Source organism: Grammomys surdaster, unplaced genomic scaffold (genome assembly GCF_004785775.1).
Source record: "Grammomys surdaster isolate TR1022 unplaced genomic scaffold, NIH_TR_1.0 150, whole genome shotgun sequence".
NCBI classification, from domain to species: domain Eukaryota; kingdom Metazoa; phylum Chordata; class Mammalia; order Rodentia; family Muridae; genus Grammomys; species Grammomys surdaster.
Window position 1 is genome coordinate 17886854 of NW_021604608.1, and position 18899 is coordinate 17905752.

General features: G+C 45.2%; 1 protein-coding gene across 1 annotated transcript in view; it reads left to right on the forward strand.

Annotated features, from left to right (window-relative positions):
* The window catches only part of CUNH4orf19 (chromosome unknown C4orf19 homolog), a 73500-nt gene extending 54952 nt beyond the window's left edge, over window positions 1-18548 (forward strand). The window contains exons 3-4 of the mRNA XM_028765275.1: window positions 16067-16120; window positions 16833-18548. Of these exons, the coding sequence (XP_028621108.1) occupies window positions 16089-16120; window positions 16833-17742 (942 nt within the window). The 5' untranslated portion in view covers window positions 16067-16088 and the 3' untranslated portion in view covers window positions 17743-18548. The remainder of the gene's footprint in view (window positions 1-16066; window positions 16121-16832) is intronic.
* Window positions 18549-18899: the final 351 nt, after the last annotated feature.

Below are 18899 nucleotides of genomic sequence, written 5' to 3' on the forward strand. Positions count from 1 at the left end.
GTCTTTAACTCTGCAAGGCTCTTCTTAGCTTGAAGTGAGTCATTATAGTCAGAGCTTACAGCTCACTACTGTAAATGAGGACTTCGTGGATTCCAGACAACCAATCCGGGTCCCTGTCTCCCAGCACATTTCTGGCAACCCACCAGTACACAGGCCCTGTTTTACGTTTCTCTTTCAAAGCACCTCATTTGAAAATGTGGCTAATTCATCACTTAAGCTAGTTCGAGGCTAGCAGCGCTGCAGCCCACTCCAGGATGAAACTTACCTATTGCACCTGTTTCCTCTGTGAGACATAGCTCAGCTTTCTTTAACTTAGAGCCTCAGGATAGTACGTGCTGTGCCTGGGGGATTTAAACAGTGAAACAAACAGAAAAGAAATATAAAGCGAATGGTAGAGAACGCACTTATAGAGAACAATAATTCAGCCAAGGAAACAGAAAACTACCTTATGTGAGCTCAGCTAGAAACACCAGATCAGATGGTTCTTATTTTTGCTGCTCTGCATGTGCCCAAATGCCATACAGCATCGGATAAGGACTAGTGTCTGAGTTAATAATAAATTTTAACAAGTGAGCAACATTCAAAAAATGTGGACCACGAGATACGAGAATCAAGTATAGCTGTAAAATTTCAGTTAGCCACTGGTATATAAGAAGTTCTATGTAAACTTGGTGTATTTAGTATTGCGTGATATTAAATATTCCAAGGCTCTGGGCATCTCTGGGAAGAATTTAGGTGGAGCAGTGCTAATGACTGTTCACAGTTGTGCTCTGAAAGGACCTATGGCTTCTGTGTGGCTAACGAGACAGGAAAAAGACATGAACGGATGAGAAGACAGACTCGAACATTGTGTAGTAATCTGGTAACAAAGAGATCATGGTGCCTTAGGACCTGGCATAAGAAATAGCCATGGTAGGAAAGAATGTGTCTAAGAGAGACCAGGCCTGGTGGCAGGTTTATAATCCTGGCTCTTGAGAGGCTAAGGCGGGAGCACTGGCATGAGCTCGAGGTTAGACAGGGACATACAACAAGACTCTGTCTCGAAGGGTTAGAGGAACGGAGAAAGGAAAGGAGTCGGGGAAGAGAAGATGGGAGAGGGGAAGGGAGGATAAGTGGATTGCTACATTTCTACTGTATTTCCCATGGGGTGTGCTCTAACAATTCACCAGTACCGCCTGCTGCCAGATCTCCATGGAGAAGCCTTCCAAACCTTCCTGAGGTATCTAAGGAGTTCCTTGCCTTTTTCAGTCTAGTGCTTCTAACACGTTATTGGTCATCTAAAGTTTTTTATGGTTTTGCAGTTTGGGGGTGTTGATTTTTTGTTTTGTTTTTTGTCAGGGTTTTTTGTCTGTTTTGTTCTTGTTCTTGTTTGTGAAAGACAGGACCTCATTCCAGGTTAGCCTCTGTAGCTACTACTTACTATGTGCTTACTATGTAGCCCAAGTTAGCCTCAAATCCATAGGTTGATCCTCCTAGCTGGTCATCTATTTTTACACTTTTCTCCCTTGCTGGACTATAAATCTCCTTAGATCCCTTGTATCAAGTTCAGGGCTCAGGTGCTCAGGAAATATAGTATTGCATGGACGGACTGTGAATTCTTCAACAGGCACCAGAGGCCTCCCCCTGTGTCCTAGTCATTGATAAGAGTGTCCTCCATCTGGAAGACACTCAGGCCCCTGAACCACGTTCATTATTTACAATTGAAAAGTGATTTTTACTTTAATTTAGAAACACTGAACACACAGGGACATCCTAAAAGTACAATCCTTCTCTTGACCTTTTGCCATGCTTCCGTCTTGGGTCCATAAATACACTTATAAAGTAAGGGGGTGGGTGGAGTGTTTCATCTCGAAGACTCTTTTTGGCTCGAGTACTGTATTAATCATCCCCACCTGACGGAACAAAATGTCATCAAGTGGGTAGCTTAGACATCAGAAGTGTTTTCTTCCCCAGCTTCCGATGGCGATGCAGAGGTCAGGCTTGTGGCTGGCAGTCTTGTGTGACCTCACACAGCTGCTCATGATGGATGGAGACTCACTTTCTCTCTCCCCACTCCCCCTAACTCTCAGAAAGGCCTCCGGTCCTATCAGATTAGATCGCTGTTCTTAAGACCTCATTGAACTCTAGAAGTCAGATCTCCCAGTGCAATCACAGTGGATGAGGGCTTCAGTAAGCTCATTTCCGGGATACACTTGGTTCACATTAGTCACTACAGGACTCTGGAGGTGACCCTTCATTTATCCTAAGCAATAGCCCTGTATCTATCGTTGTAGTTTTGTAGCCTTTACTATGTTACTTAAGCTTCTCTCCTTTTGGCTTCCTCTAAAACATCCGCACTGTTGGCAGGAGCTGCCTTTTCCCAGATGTTCCAGGACTCCCCCATGGTTCCTGTCATCTCTCAGATAAAGCTGGTTACCAAAATGAGACAGACCCCATGTTGGAGATATACGCCAATTCCCCTGTGGTTTCAGGGTGGATATAGTGGGAGCATCACCTGTTTCTCTTCAGTGTCTAAGCACCCAACTCTTGAGGGTGTCCTCACAATGACAACAGGCATGGCAAGAGCTAGCATATATCGAAAACTCACTTGCCTAGCACACTTTGCCAGGTGTCTTAGTCAGTGTTCTATTGCTGTGAAGAAACACCATGACTATGAAAACATTTATGAAAGAAACTAATTGGGGCTTACAGTTTCAGAGGTTCAGTCCATTATCATTATGGTGGGAAGCATGGCGGAATGCAGGCAGACATGGTGCTGGAGAAGGAGCTGAGAGTTCTACATCCGCATCCATGGGCAGCAGGAAGAGTGAGACACTGGGCCTGGCTTGAGCTTTTGAAACCCCAAAGCCCACTCTAAGTGTCCCGTTTTTGGACAATAAGGCCACACCTACTCCAAAGCTACACCTTCCAATCCCTCTCAAGTAGTGCCACTTCTTAGTAGCCATGCATTTAAATATTTGAATCTATGGAAGCCATTCTTATTCTGAAATCACCGAACCAAGCTTATCATGTGTTTGTATAGTCGTCCTCAGAAGAGCCCTATAAGGTTGGATATTACTCTTTCTTTCTCCCACTTTGATGTTGGCAAAGCTGAGATTGAGGGAGAACCCCAGGCCACCCAGTTTCTAACAACCTACTCCAGAGCTCACTGCCTGGATTCTAACAGCAGACCATCTTCTGTGCATTGCTTTCAGAGCCCGTCCTCCTCTTCTAAGCCCCACTAAGAAACAACACACTGCTTTCTGTCCTCTGTGAGCTCTTCACTGCTGAGGCAATTGCATAGATTTTGCACATGGGGCAGTTCTCCACCTCTGCACACCAGCTGGGTGTAACACAATCCAACCAACTTCCTGCTTTAGCTGTCCACAGGTAGCACCGGATGCTACAGGTTAAGGGCCAAAGTCACAAGCCTGTCCCCATTTCATATGCTGGCTACAAACCTGAACCCTGAACATGTGGCTAAGCAGCCATAAATCAAAATATAAAGGTGTCCTGGCTTGCAGAACCGAGAGAAATTATTGGGTTACATTTACTTGTTTGTTTACAAAGTATACTTTGAAGAATTGGAAGAACAGCCAGATGATGCTGAACAAAGGCAAGGCCTAAGAGGGCCACATGAGCAGAAACTTCTGCCCCATGGAGTTGAGGAACACCACCCTCCCTGCACACAGGGGCATTTACTGCACAGGGCCATTTATACAGTTTTTGATAACTCCTACTGCCTGTGGGATTTGCAAAGTTCAATCTCTGTTTAATTTCCAATATTTATCATCACCCAACACACAGTGTGAATATGCACATGTGTGTGCTCTCAAGAACACACACAGAGAGAAAGAGAGAGAGAGAGAGAGAGAGAGAGAGAGAGAGAGAGAGGAGAGAGGAGAGAGGAGAGAGGAGAGAGGAGAGAGGAGAGACAGAGAGAGAGATTAGTGAATGATATTGAACCAACCAAAACCTCTACTTGGCATCTGTGGTGATGGTAATATTCTGAGGCTATTCAGGGAACCCCACCTAAGTCACCTTAGTAGCATAAACCAAAGTGCACTGGGACTTGGGAAATCACCCAAGTTTTAGAAGCTCTGTGTCAGGAACCAGAGACAATGGCTACATCTATGTGTTTTACCATAGCTCCCTGCACTTTGACCTGGCGAGAGAGCCTTCAAAGTAAAACTCATCATAAGAAGTAAAGGAGAGGTTCTCTGATAAGTCAGGCAAAGCTAAAGATGGCTCATGTTCAGCTTGCTTTGTCACTTAAAGCTAGGCATGTGGCAGTTGCTTATAAACTAGCACTTGGGAGCCAGAAACAGGAGTGTCCCGAGTTCAAGGCTAGTCTTGGCTACATAGTCGGACCGTGTCTCTAAAAACGAAAAAAATTTAAAATATGACAAAGAATCCTATTTGAACTATACATATTAAGACAGAGGAGTCATCTTTCAAATTTGAAAAATTATCTCAAGAAAACTATTCTGTGAAAACTCATCAAAGTACATGAGTTTATAATCCCAGAGACGAAATCATTTAGGAGGTCATGGCCTGAACCCACCTGGTGCTGGGCATTCGTCACTATAGCTCACTGATTCTTTCTAAACGTAGTTTGAATGCCATGCAGTTACTCTAAGCAGTAGAGTTCTACCCAAACAGAAATTGAGGGAAGCATCTAATGTCACTGATGAAAGGCCATGATGGTATTCATATATATGTGATTAGCTGAGATCTCTAGCTAAGCTTGGCCACTTTCTTCAGAGCTATCTATGTGACTTCCTCAACAAACACACTTGGCCCTTTGTCTGTGTGTCCTGCATCTATAGATTCTGCCACCCACTGATGATGCAAAGTGTTTAGGAAAAGCTGTTACAAGGTCCTTGGCACATGCTGTCTAGTTACGCCTTTGATGGTTGCATCTGCAGTGTGTGGAAACTTGTTCATTCTTCCCTAAACAATACAGAATAATAACTATACATAGCATTCACATTGCTCTATGCATTATAAACCATCTAGAGATGTCTGAAAGGGCTACAATCATGGTCACCACCTAAAGGATAAAGAATATGGGAGAGTATGTGTGTATGTGAATTATATGTAAATACTACATATATGTAAATACTACATTGTATGGAAATGACTGGAGCATGTAGGGGTTTGAAACCATGCCCCATAGATACCAAGGGACAGCTGTCCATCAAGTCCAGGGAAAAATTTATATAACTACTTTAAGAGTTGTAGGTATTTTTCTTAAGGAATTGAGTTGGAGCCCCACACAGCCCTTCCTGTCCATAGTAAAAACCAGCCTCACTAATAATGGGGCCTGTATAGAGTCACAGAACTTATGGAATGTCTCTATATATTGAGGGAATTTATTGTAATGATTTATAGTCTGTAGACCAACAGTGAACAAGAATGGGAAGTTCAAGAATCTAGTAGTTGCTCAGTCCCACAAGGCTAGTTGTTTCAGCTGGTCTTCTATAGAAGTAGGTTCCAACAGACGTGCTGGCAAGTAAGTGCAAACAGTCCAAGAACAGGGAATCTTCCTTCCTCCCATGTCCTTAAGTAGGCCTCCAGCAGGCATGGCCCAGATTTTAATCTTTAGATGAGTACCACCACACCTTGATCTGGAACTTGTTTTATCCAAGGCTGGCCTTGAACTCAGAGATCTGCTTGCCTTAGTCTCCTGGGATTAAACGTGTATACTACCTCGCCTGGGCCTAAGCTTTTCATGGCTACTATGCCTCAAAATCCTAATGTTAAGATGCAGGTCAGAAACTTGTGTCTTCCAGACTCAAGATCTGGATCACGGATGTGCCCTCCATTTCTGGATTGTAGTTCATTCCAGATGTAGCCAAGTTGACAAAACCAGGACTAGCCACTGCAGGGCCCAATAGCAGAGTGACTTCCACATCTCAGCAGATAGGAGGGGCATCTAAACTTATTCCCTAATGTCACTCACACATGTTACTCATATTGTGGATTCCCTAAGATCATTGAACATAGTATGAAGGTCCCATGTCCCTTATACATTCTCTGGGGGGAAATTTAGGGTATCTCCTAAAGAGGGGCATAGGAGGTTGGAAGGAAACAAGAGAACTTGTCCTGAAGTGACATTGTGGGGTAAGCAGGCTGCAGAAGGAAAGAGAACTCAGTAGAGATAAGTCCAAGACTAAAGTCCTCCATAACCACCCTTAGTGCCACCTCTATGACCTGCCCTACACAAGGCACACAGCAAGCATGCTACATGACACTGCTTCTTCCAGAAGAACCCAAGACCAGAGATTGTCAAATGACTATTAGTCATGTAGCCAAACTTCCTTTGACAACGATGCTATCTGTAATAGGCAAGGCCTGAAGGGAACGGGAATAACTCCCTTCAAGCCAAGGAAGACCTATGTGCTTTGTGGTCATTTGGTTATACAGATATGGGAAAAGCCAAGAGCCAAATGAGACAATGAGGTGACACAGACTGTCAAAGCAGGTAGATGTCTCCACCTGCTGTGATTTGAATATTTGTCCCGTGTCCAACTTGTGTTGAACTTTACTGCTCCCTCCCTGCCACACACACACACACACACACACAGAACAACAGTGCTGAAGGTTGTGGGTTCTAGAAAGGTGCTGTTAGAGCTAGTGGAGAGAGATGGATATCACAGGAGTGGGTTGCTGATGAGAAGGAATGTCCCCTCCTGCTCTTCTCTTAAGGACACTCATCTGTGTCCCATCCCTATTGTCTCTCTAAAGTCCATGTGCTGATGAAGCAAGAAGGCCCATGCCAGATGTACCCATTAGATCTTAGACTTTGCAGCCTCCAAATTCTGAAAAATAATTCCTTTTGTTTATAAATCACTCAGACTGTGGTATTAGGCTTTAGCAACAAAGCATGTGCGAAGACAATACTCTATGATAAGACATGGAAGTAGACAGGAAGGGCTTCTGTTGGCCATCAAAAGCTGCAGAGGGCAGAGTTGCTTCCAGGATGGATAGGAGTCTGTCTGAGGTAGAGAGAGGAAGAGATAGATCCCTGATGTCTTTGCTCTTTGCCCTCTGGTCGAGTCCAGCACTGCCATTGGTGGAATCTCAGAGCAAGAGAGCTTTAGGGATATAGTTCCCTGAGAAATAGCTGGGCAAAGAAAAGGAATGAATCCAAGAGCAAACTGACCATGACAGATTTTGTTCTTTAAATGAATTCCCTATTTTAGGCACTTGATTTTTCATCATTTCTTTCCTATTACGTACCACAGCCTGGAATAATAGGCCACAAGTAAATTAGAAAATGAACTGGGGACGTAACAGTTGGTAGAGTGCTTCTCTGCATACACAAAGCTCTGGGTTTGATTCTTAGCACTATGTAAGACTAGGTATGCTGATACACGCCTATGATTCCAGCACTCTGGAAATGAAGTCAGAAGGATCAGAGGTACAAAGTCATCCTTCGCTATATTGTGAGGTTGAGGCCAGCCTAAAATACATGAGACCCTGCCCTCTCAACCTCCTCCCAAAAGGAAAGTGAAGGAGGGAGGGAGAGTGAGAGGGGAAAGGAAAGAAAGAGAAAAAAAGAAGGATAAGAAGGAAAGAAAGGGGGGTTACAGAGTATAGACAGGCATGGTAAAGCATATCTGTAACTTCACTACTTGGAAGACAGATGCAGGAGGAATGCAAGTTTAAGGCCAGCCTAGGCTACAGAGTAAGACCATGTCAAAATCAAAGAAAGAAAGGAGGGTTAAAAGATAGTGTTATGAAATACTTTTTTAAAAATTAACAAAAATTTTGAAACCTTAAGATGCTTGTAAACTGCCTGCCTTTGTGTTGGGACTGGGATGGCGATGACATATTAGTTTTTGTCCAAGTGATCATGTTGGTAACTTGGTTTGGGCCATATCATTGGTCACTAAAAGGATTCAGTAACCATGTGATGGCCTCATTGTTTGCTAGGGACTCACCATGCTACAGTATTCTGAAGATACTGACCTTCCTCTTTTAAATAAAGCTGGCCTGGCCCAACCAGAGATGAAGCAACCCGGGGAACTAAAACTGTCTCATCTGCTTTGAAGCAGTCGGGCATATTATCACCAACTTGTATGCTGCAGACAGCATCACCTAGGAGCTGGAAGAAATGCTAGTCCTAGGGCTCACTCAGACTCAGGTGGATCAATACAAACCAGTGGGCTCTGCTGCTGTGTCTCACACACACACATATGGTGGGAGACAGAAAAGGGAGGAGAGGGGAAGGAGGAAGGGAAGGAGGGAGGGAGGAAGAGGGAGAGAGAGAGAGAGAGAGAGAGAGAGAGAGGGAGGGAGAGAGAGAGAGAGAGAGAGAGAGAGAGAGAGAGAGAGAGAGAGAGAGAATATCCATGAGAATGTGTCTCATCTACTCCGGCAGTACCAAGTCTCAGAAATTTACAATCCAGAGAACAGGGCCCAACCTTTCAAAAACAATTCTCACAGGGCATTTCACAACCTCCTTCTTCCCTCAGCCTCTGCCACAGAAGTAGATGACAGAGAAAACTCCAAACTCTAGCCCTTCAGGGTTTCACGAGCAGTTCTGTGTGAAATGGGGACCTATGTAGAGCTGTAAAAGCCTTTTCCACCCCAACCAAGGTCTCCATAGAGGAGGAAATAAACCCTTGCCTGACAAGAGCTGCAAAGAGCCATGGTACCATGGCCACTAGAACTAATGCAACAGATGTGCCTGAAATATTCACCATGTTCCTTGCTGGCAAACCTTACCATGGCTAGCAACTGTGCAACTTGCACCTGATTTTTTTTTTAATTGGATATTTTCTTTATTTACATTTCAAATGTTGTCCCCTTTCCCAGTTTCCCTCTGGAAACCCCCTATCCCATCCTCCATCCCCCTGCTTCTATGCAGGTGCTCCCCCACCCACCAACTCCTGCCTCCCTGCCCTGACATTCCTCTACACTGGGGCATCGAGCCTTCACAGGACCAAGGGCCTCTTCTCCTCTCCTGGGCATATACTCAAAAGGTGTTCCAACATATAACACATGCTCCACTATGTTCATAGCAGCCTTATTTATAATAGCCAGGAGCTGGAAAGAACCCAGATGTCCTTCAACAAAGGAATAGATACAAAAATTGTGGTATATTTACACAATGGAGTATTACTCAGCTATTAAAAACAATGACTTCATGAAATTCTTAGGCAAATGGACGGAACTAGAAAATATCCTGAGTGAGGTAACCCAATCACAAAAGAACACACATGGTATGCACTCACTGATAAGTGGACATTAGCCCAAAGGCTGGGACTTGCACCTGATTGTCGTGCTTTCCTGATTCTTCTGTTGGCTTCTCTTGATCTAAACTATTAATAACCACTATATACTGCCACCTGGTGGTTGTTAGGTGAAATGACAGCTGGGAAATTCAAGTCAAGAGAAAAGCAAATTACATTTTGCAAAAGCTACTGAACACAATCTGGGGAGAAGGTGTAGGAAGGCCACAACCTTCCAAAATAGATAACAAGAAGTGGTTATGACTTAAGCAATAACCACTTCATTCATAATAGCTACACTATCTCACCAACTTTTATAGCATTTGTTGCCACTTGAAAGGCTTATTCTACCCAGTGCAGGGTAGAATAGATGCCATCAGGACTCCTCCTCAGCTTCAACGAGATGACATTTAAGCCAAAGCAAGCTATGGACAGATGGTGGTATACGGCAGTTCTCCTTTCCCACTGTCGCATCTCGATGTGAGATCTGGAAGAGAGCTTTGCTGCTGTGGATTCCTGTTGGCAGACAAGGATGAGAGAAGAAGCTGCCCTTCTGCATCTGTGATGCTGGGCACAGAGTTGTGGCTGGGACCCGGCTTCTGACATCCAGGCATGAACTACACCTGGCTAAGTGTATTGAAGCCTCACGTTATACCACGGATGCATAAGACTCCCAATGGTAAGGGCTGTCTTCTCCATAAGAGTTTTTCAGAAGCATCCCATGGTGTGGGTTCTATCACTTTCTAATTTACTATGAGGAGACATTATTTGATCTAGTATTTTAGGGAAATACTGGGTTTTCTAAGAGAAACCATCCTTTGTTATAACTCTGAATGTGTTTACCTTTGATCTCTGCATTCCTAAACCTCTTGGACCAGGAGACCTCTTTGGGGGATGTCTTAATCAGGTTTTTCATTGTGAAGAGACTCTATGACCATGACAACTCTTATAAAGGACAACATTTAATTGAGACTGGCTTACAATTTCAGAGGTTCAGTCCATTATCATCATGGAAGGAAGCATAGCAGCAAGCAGGCAGACATGGTGATGGAGAAGGAGCTGAGAGTTCTACACCTTGATCTGCAGGCAGTAGGAGACTGTGTACCACACTGGGCGTAACTTGAGCATAGCAGATCCCAAAGCCCACCCTACAGTGACACACTTCCTCCAACAAGGACACACCCCTACGTTCCCTTCCCTATGGGCCAAGCATTTGCACACATGAGTCTAGGGTGGGGGTAGGCATGTCTATTGAACCTCTACAATGGAGGAAACCTATAAGTGCGTCTCTATATACATACTTCTGTCCCTTCCAGCCCAATCCTTGGCAGTGATTACTCGTATCTAAGGTACATTGTCTATTGAGGTGGGAAGTGGAGTATTTAAGGGTGTGGATAATAGAAAGTTATAGAACGACTTAAAGCAACGACTCAAAAATAACAGAAGCTTGATGCCTTTAGGTAGGAAAAAAGTCATCCACGTAAGATTTCATAGTCCACAGCTTATCTTCTAATCTGTCTTCACCATAATCAGCATAATCTCTGGTTGGGCCCTCTTCTCTAATGTCTTCGGTAGACAGAGGGTCAAATGGTGATGTCAAATGGTGGCACTTTGTATCCATTCCTCTAGAGCCAGGAGCTCAGTACCCAGTAGTAGTGCCCTAAATATTCGGTCACTTTGCTCTCTGGCCAGGTTCTTGGAAATCAGATTTAGAAAGCAGATTCTGTTTTCTAAATATTAGCAAGTTTTCAAAACAGTGTTAAAATATAAGTGTTTCATTTTACTACAGCCCTCTTGTAAATATTCCAGTAGCCTTTTAAAAACTCAAACTATTTCCTGGGAGTGACTTTAAAGTCTCATGTCACGGAACCCCTGAAAAGACATGTCCTCAATGCTTGGAAGTGTACCACAGAGAAGGAAACAGACTTCTTTCCAGGCTGAAGGAAAAAAAAACCAGATCTTTTCATGCCCCTCCGTTCGTGACTTGTCTTGCAATTTGGGACCACTAGGTGGTGAGCATGTACGATCTGAACATGGAAATGAAAAGACCCTCAATTGGAATGGCTTATCCAATCTGATATCCTAAGGTGGTGTTCCCAGCATTCTGGATGCTGAGGAGAGAGGACAGCGAGTTCTAGACTAGACTGGACTACATAGCAAGACTTTCAAAACAAAACAAAAACGCACAAGATCCCAGTCCCTTTTTCCCATCTGTCACTCACCTATCATTCATTCCTACCTTTGACTAGTGAGGATGAAGTGGTCTGGGTAATTGAACCCAGTATGTGAGGTAGATGACTGACACAAAAGTAGGAGGGGCTTCCCTCTGAGAGGAAGCTCAGCCTGAGGACAGGGCCCCATCTAGGACTGTTGGGGGTCTTCGTCTTGTGTAGACCCTATGCAGGCAACCACAGCTGCTCTAAGCTCATGAATCCTGTGGCTATTGGATGTGCAGAAGGTGGTGCTTCACAGTCTTGCTCCCCGTCATCTGGTCCTTTCACTCTCTCTAGCTTTTCTTGTTCCCCCGAGCCTCCATCAGTGAGTCTTACCTGGATCCATTATCATTACTAAGAGGAATAGCAAATGATGGTCTTTCTAGGTCCCGTACTCTGTGTATATTCATTGGCTGGTTTCCTCTGTGGTGACAGAACTGCCCCTTTCCCTTCTGCACTCCTCTCACTGTGTCTTGTCACTCATGTTTTCCTCGATAAGCTAAAATCCTTGCTAGTCCTGTTATTTTGATGGTCTGATGGCTCTGGACTTGGCCAATGGAACCCCTATTCTGGCTCTAAACGATCACTCTTTACACCAGCTCTTACCCTTCGGCGCCATGGTAAATGCTGTCAATTTCTCTATTAAAAAAACTCTAAAGTTCTCCATACACCCTTCCTCCATCCCCATTGTAAAACAGGCTTTTCCTGCCTGGAGACTTCACCACTAACTAATGTGGCCATGACCGTCTTCAAACATAGGACTGTTTAACTGCAACACGAAACCGGGGCAGAGTCAAGCAGTACGTGGGAGTCCAGGAGCAGGTGGCGCCAGCGGTGGGTAGACTCGGCCATCCTAATGGTGTTTGCTTTTCCCCTGTGTAAACCAAACCCTGGCTGCAAAAGATGTGCCCTTTGCTTCCCTGTTGTCATTTATATCGCTCCAAAGACAAAGCACATTTTGATTCCCCTCAGCCATCAAGGGCTCCCAGTGTAAGTCAGGCAGCTGCTTCCAAAAAGACAAGCAGGAGGAAGGCAGGTAGCCTGCCCCTCCGGAACAAAGTGTTCCTTCAAAGGCTGCCATTTTTCTACTTCTGTGTATCATGCCAGAGGAAGGATGTTTCCCTTTTGCTTGCTCCCAGGCAAGATATGGTGGGATATTGATGTAGGCATGGGGAATGAATTGAACCTGATTTGATATGTATAAGAGGTAATTGCAAATATGGGTGTGTGCAGGTGTGTGTGAGGGAGGGGGCTGAGCACATTGGTCCCTACCCTTTTCACCTGTGGGGTCACACAACTGTAGACATTAGAGCCAGTTGAGAAAGGGATGTCACCAGGAAAGGGAATCACAGAGTAGAGAAAATGAAGGCCAAGACCTGAACCAGGAAAAATGTCCCACTGCTCGAGCTGGTACCTGATTCAGAAAGCATGGCTCTCAGGTATGGGGCTGGGCCTGAAGGGAAGCCAGGAAGTGGCAGGAAGTGGATCCTAAGGAAGTTGGTCCTAGAGAAAGCCAGGAAACTGACCCTAAAGAGGGAGAAGCTACTTATGTAGCCCACCATTGAAGGGTTTAGGAGAGCTGTGTGGATCCTGCCTTTCCCTGGGAGAGAAGAGGGGAGCCTCAAGACTGCACAAAACACGTAAGCAGGTGAAGGCCTTGGATTCAAATCCCAGCCTCTGTTTATCTGCCTGTCTTGGGAAACTTGTGATTTTGGAGGAGGAATGTTAAATCCCAACCATTCTTGCATTTCTAAGCAATTTGCTCTGTGGTCTGAGCCCAGTACGTTTCAAGCTTCATCAGGTAATGGGTCCCCAGGACCCCAGCAGCCTCTAGAACAATGGGAAGGATCATGGAAGTTGTTGACCAACTGCCCCTCCTGCCCACCTTGGCTGCTTTCTTCCTCTCTTCCAGCTGGGAGGTCCAAAAGCTGACCTTCCTACTCACTGACAACATTTCCCAGTGCTTTCCGTTATAGGACTGTCTGCAGTCTGTCCTTTCAGTCTCTGAAATACTTCTGAGTCCCCCTTACCCTCTGGCCTGATTTAAAAAAATAAATAAATAAGGTGAACAAAGGTATTTATTGCAGAGCCAGTCCTGAAGCAGGGAAGGGAAGGAGGGGAGGAAAAGAGGAGCTACAGGGGGGAAAGAATGGGCATGGTTCTTCTTAATCTAAATTATTTTTCCATTTCATCTATAGGCTATGAGCAGAAAGTGAGGCAGAAAGGGGAGCTGGAGCTAGGCGCATAATCCTAATAGCCACTGAGTGTGTATGTGTGTGCGTGTGTGCCTGTGTGCATTTGTGTATGTGTGTGCTGCTATTTAAGCCTCCCATCCCTTCTTTCTCTGCAGTACTGTTATACTTGGGCCTCTATGTGTTTTGCAGTTGATGTCATGATTGACAGATATGTACCATTTGGTCCTTATTCTAGAACCAGCTACTTCTTGGTGTTGCTAAATGCCTGTGTCGTGGCAACTCTATTGCGTGCTTTGCGGGTCTAAGATGTGCATCTTTTTAAAATACAAAGAAGGCTCGGAGAACCTTCCATCTGTTCCAACTGAAGATGAATCAGAAACAAATCTGTGACAACATGTCCGTTTGTAGCACCTGCCAGGGAGACAAATGAAAGATCAAGAGGGAAAAGGCAGAGAGATGGCTGTGTGGCCAAGTGGACCTGCAAGTTTGCTGTCTCAGGGATTTGGTGCTTGGGGAAAAGAGGGTTGCATAACCACTTCGTGTGCGGCTGGGAAAACTGCTACAAACTTGGGGTTTCCAGACAACTGCCAGGGCTCCTAGAATTGGACAAAGGGTTGCACTAAAGAACACCATTCCTGATGAGCTCCCAGGAGTCAATGTGGTCCCTACCTACCTACCTACCTGTAGTTTATAACAGCTGCAACTGTTTTCCCTATTGGCTGAGGCTTATAGGGTATCATCCTGGGGAGTCTATGATTGAAAGAAGGGAGGAGGGAGGGAGAGAAGGAGGGAAGCAGGCAGTTACAGGTAAATCATCTCTCCTCCCAATGAACTTTACAAACAAAGGCACTAGGCTAAAGGTCCCAGTGTCCATTTGTCTTCTGAAAGGCTTTGTACACAAGAAGCAGAAAACCACCTAAAGGTCCTCCTGTATTGATGTTTGGAATTCACTCAGGAATCCAGCAGGCCAGGGTGACCAGTTTAACATGGAAAGATTTGATTGAAAGGGAAGCAATGGAGAAAACCCAACCTGTGAAGGGGATAAGCACAGTGAGCAGGTGGGAAATGCCTCTACCACCTTTACTAGGAAGCCCCAGGGGCATAGTACTGACCTGCAAAAGAACAGAGCTCAGGAATCCTGAGTGTGGCTGTCCTGGCTGTGGAGATAGCAAATCAGGAGCATACTGGTTCTGGCTAAGCTAATACTGGTGTCCACCTCAGGCTGTACCACTCCAAAGGGTTGAATCAGGAAACACATGGTCAGCCATCTTTAATACTTGATGTCTATCCCAGCAAGCTTTCCCTTATATTGACAAAATACACGAGCCAATCAGCATATAAGAATGGATAGTTTACTTTGGTTCTCAGAAGAGATGGTTCATTTTGGTTTGCAGATCTGGAAGTTTCAGCCCTTGGTCACCTGGACCTGTTATTTGGGACTGTGTTAGTATAGTACATCATAGTAGGGTCATGTGGCAAAAGATACTTGGTCACTTTAGGGCAACTGAGAAATCAGAAAAGGGGAAAAAACGGGTACTGGGTCCAAATATTTTCTTTAAAGGCACAGCCCTTAATGATTTAATTTCTCTCCACAAAGTTCCACCTTCTAAAGGCTCACTACCTCCCAGTAGTACCACAGGCTGGTGACAACACCTTCAACACATGGACTTTTGATGGATATTCCAATCCAGACTAATTCTGTCTGTCTAAGGGTTTACTGCTGTGAAGAGACACCATAACCAAAGCAACTCTTATAAAGGAAAACATCTAATTGGGGCTGGCTTACAGGTTCAGGGGTTCAGTCTATTATCATTATAGCAGGAAGCATAGCACCATCCAGGCAGAAATGTGCTGGAGAAGCTGAGAGTTCTACCTCTTCTTCTGAAGACAGCTAAGAGAAGACTGGCTCCCAGGCAGCTAGGACGAGGGTCTTAAAGCCCATGCCCAGAATAACACACTTCCTCCAACAAGACCACACCTACTCCAACAAGGCCACACTTCCAAATAGTGCCATTCCCTGGGCCAAGAATTTTCAAGCCACGACACTGTCTTAATACCCAAGAAGGTGACAAGAGTCCTCTAGGAACACTTATACCTCCTGTTGCTGAGCAAGATTCCTGGGTCCTCTGAGAAACGTCACAGGTCACTAAAACATCATGGGTCTCTTTGCCCCCTAGTATTATTCCATCATGATTTTCCCATCTGCAGATGAGGCTGTAATATAAAGCTTAGATGGCCAGAAAGTGGTTTACATGAGTGAAGTGTAAACAGTGTTTGAGAGCTCAGAATTCATGCCTGACTTTAGAGACATGAGGGGGGTCATGTCTTCATGATTCATGTGCTATCCTTTGACCAGATCGCATGCTTAATTTTGAGTGTCTAAGAAAGGAAACTTCCTTCTCACAAATATGGCTAACTCTTACTCTTTCTTTTCCAGATGGTAACAAAAAATAAGCCAGATGGGGTGCAGGTGTTGTAAGATGATACAAAGGTAAAGTGAACATATTGCAAGGGGCATGTGTAGTCACTGTGGACGCATGTTAAAACCATGCCTATAACATAGGGCACATAAGTAGAAGAGGGCTCTAGGAAGAAACAAGTAGGAGGGTGGAGGTAGGGGACACTAGAAGATAGAGGGATGGATATGATCAAAGTCCATTATGTAGAGGTATGCAACACCATAATGAAGCCCATTGTTTTGACCAATGGCAGATGCTAAAGCAACAGCAAAAGTGATAAGGATGTAAAGACAGTACATGTGACAGCTGCTTAAAAAGTAGCACACTCAAGTCGTCATGCAGTCAGTGCATTTAGCCAGCTCAGGCTGGACCCACAATGCCAAGACATGAAGACTTGACTCCATGTGGCATCCTTAAGAAAACATGTGGTCTAGGTATTTAAAAGGCAAGCTCAGGTTGTAGAGGACTCCTGAAGTGACCTAGTGACCTCACTGACAAGAGTCCAGACACCTGTCTTGTGACATTTCATAAAAATTTGAGTGAGGTGAATCATAAGCAAAACAGATTAACTGACTGATTAACTGAAGAGACCTGACTTTCTAGGTCTCTTCAGCTCTTTTCATTAGCCAAAGATTTTTATGCCAAATGGACTTATTCTTTTAAACACAATTGCAGGAGCCAATTTCTTCACCAGCTCCTATAGCCCCATGTCAATTAAATGATGTCTACTCCTCTCTCCCCCAGCTATCTCTTTGATCCAGTTCAAGTGCCCTCCCCTGGTTTTGTCAATGAAGTAAACAACTGCAAGTTGGAGGAAGATGACACTGTCAGACTAAAAGGCACCCAGAACAGTGAGGTTGAGGTGCCCAGGAATGCCCTACATGGTGGGAACCTGAACAAGTCAGAGAGCAGAGACAGTACAACTGGTCTACCTCGCCAAGGACCACTCACCCAGGAGGACTCAGAAGAGAGATCCTGTGTGGAGAAGCATGGTATTGTCAATGGCATCAGCCCCACTGCTACTCTGCAGTCTGTCAGGAGTCCCAGGCCCCGCCAGGTTGACAATGGCTCCTGGGCCAGCAGCCCCTGGGTAGCCACCATAGACAGTGCTCACTCAGCTCAACCCTTCCTTGAAGGAGAAGACTACAGGAAGCAAAGCTGCATACTACCCACCTTGGACGGGACCCAGATGGTGGGACATGGAGACTGCAGAGTCCCTGCCGAGGCCTTGGCAGTGGCAGATCACATCCCATACATACCAGCCCCAGATTACCCCCAGCTCTGGAGCCCGTCAGTAGACAATGCAGACCCTGAAGAAAAGGATTGTCTTTTTGAAAACCACTCTGAGGTGGAGGCCCTTCCAGAAATTCACCCCAGGGTGAGCCAACAGGGTTTGAGCATGCCCTTCTCTCTGAAGAGAAGCTGGGACTCACTGAATGAGGCAGGGACAACAGAAGTTCTGAGTGTCTACTTTAAAGAGGAAGATCCCACTCACCCTATGCCAGTGGCTGATGCTGGAAATGAGAGGGAAGACCCCCACACCTACACTGGGGACAGGGAGGGTGTTGTGGTAGATGAGGATGCTGAGGTGGCAGAAGCCCTCGCAGCATTAGAAGCTGCTACTGCAGGAGAAGATGCGGATGATGCCGACTAGGGGAGGGGTGAGGTGAGGCGAGTGAGCTGCAGTCACAGGGAGCAGAGAGAGAGAAGCATGTGCCCACTCTGCCAGCATGCCACGGCAGCCTTACCAGCTGTACCTCTTGTTTACGTCTGTTATCTTCCCACTGCCGGTACCTGTGCCATGCTGCTTGCTGTATATGGCATCCCTCTATTCCGAATGCATTCCAAATGCTAGCATCAAAATAAGAGTGGACCTTCATGTCCACGTCCACAATAAGTGCAGAAGTTAAGCAGCTTCCATGCTGGCCCTGAAAGCACCCCCAGAACATCTGTCCAGATGTGCATGAGAATGCCCTGATATCCCCACATTTGATCCCAGGGGCACACAAACATGGGCCATTCTGTTTGAATGTATTTCTTTACCTTATTTTTGAGAGCCAAATACTTCACCTGACCTAGAAAAGATAACTATCCACTTAAAGTGCCTACTGTGTGCCAGAGCTTAACTTCAGGGACAGTCACCCAGGGGACTACTAACTAACCACTTGTTGAACATCAAGTTAAGCTCAGTGCCCTTCAGGGTAGAGCAGACTTGACCGGTGAACAAGTGGTTAGTCCTCAGCTGTGCTATGAGAACACCTTGACCTTAACTTTTTTTACACTATTACTTTTTAATCTCCTTTGGGATACGGGAGGCTAGCCAAAATACTTCTTAAAACTAGTATCATGTTTTAGGTTCGAGTTCATGAGTGTTTTGGAACAGCATAGCCGTTTCTGGAGGGATTTGTGTCATTAAATGTCTGGTTCTCATTAAAGCACCACAGCATATGTGTCTCCCTGTCTTGTCGACAAGCTGGATATAATAGTCCCAGACAGGATTAGTGACCATTGGTGTTCCCTTCAGTTTAGATACGTAGACATCCATTTGCCTTAAATGAAAAAGGAAGGGCCAGAGATGGCATTCCCTCTGTGTTAAGGTGGTGTAGTCCAACTTCCTCCTTATACCAGGTTGATCACTTAGCTGGATCTAGCTGGATAGAAAAGAGAACAGAAAATGTCAATCAAGCTGTGTGCTTGAGTCTTCCAAATCATCTTGGGATAGAATTCATGAGGATGAGAGAGAATGCATATTGACTTTTGAAGTGAGCAGCCTACAGCCTGCCACATCTGAACTCCCAAACCCAAAAGCCT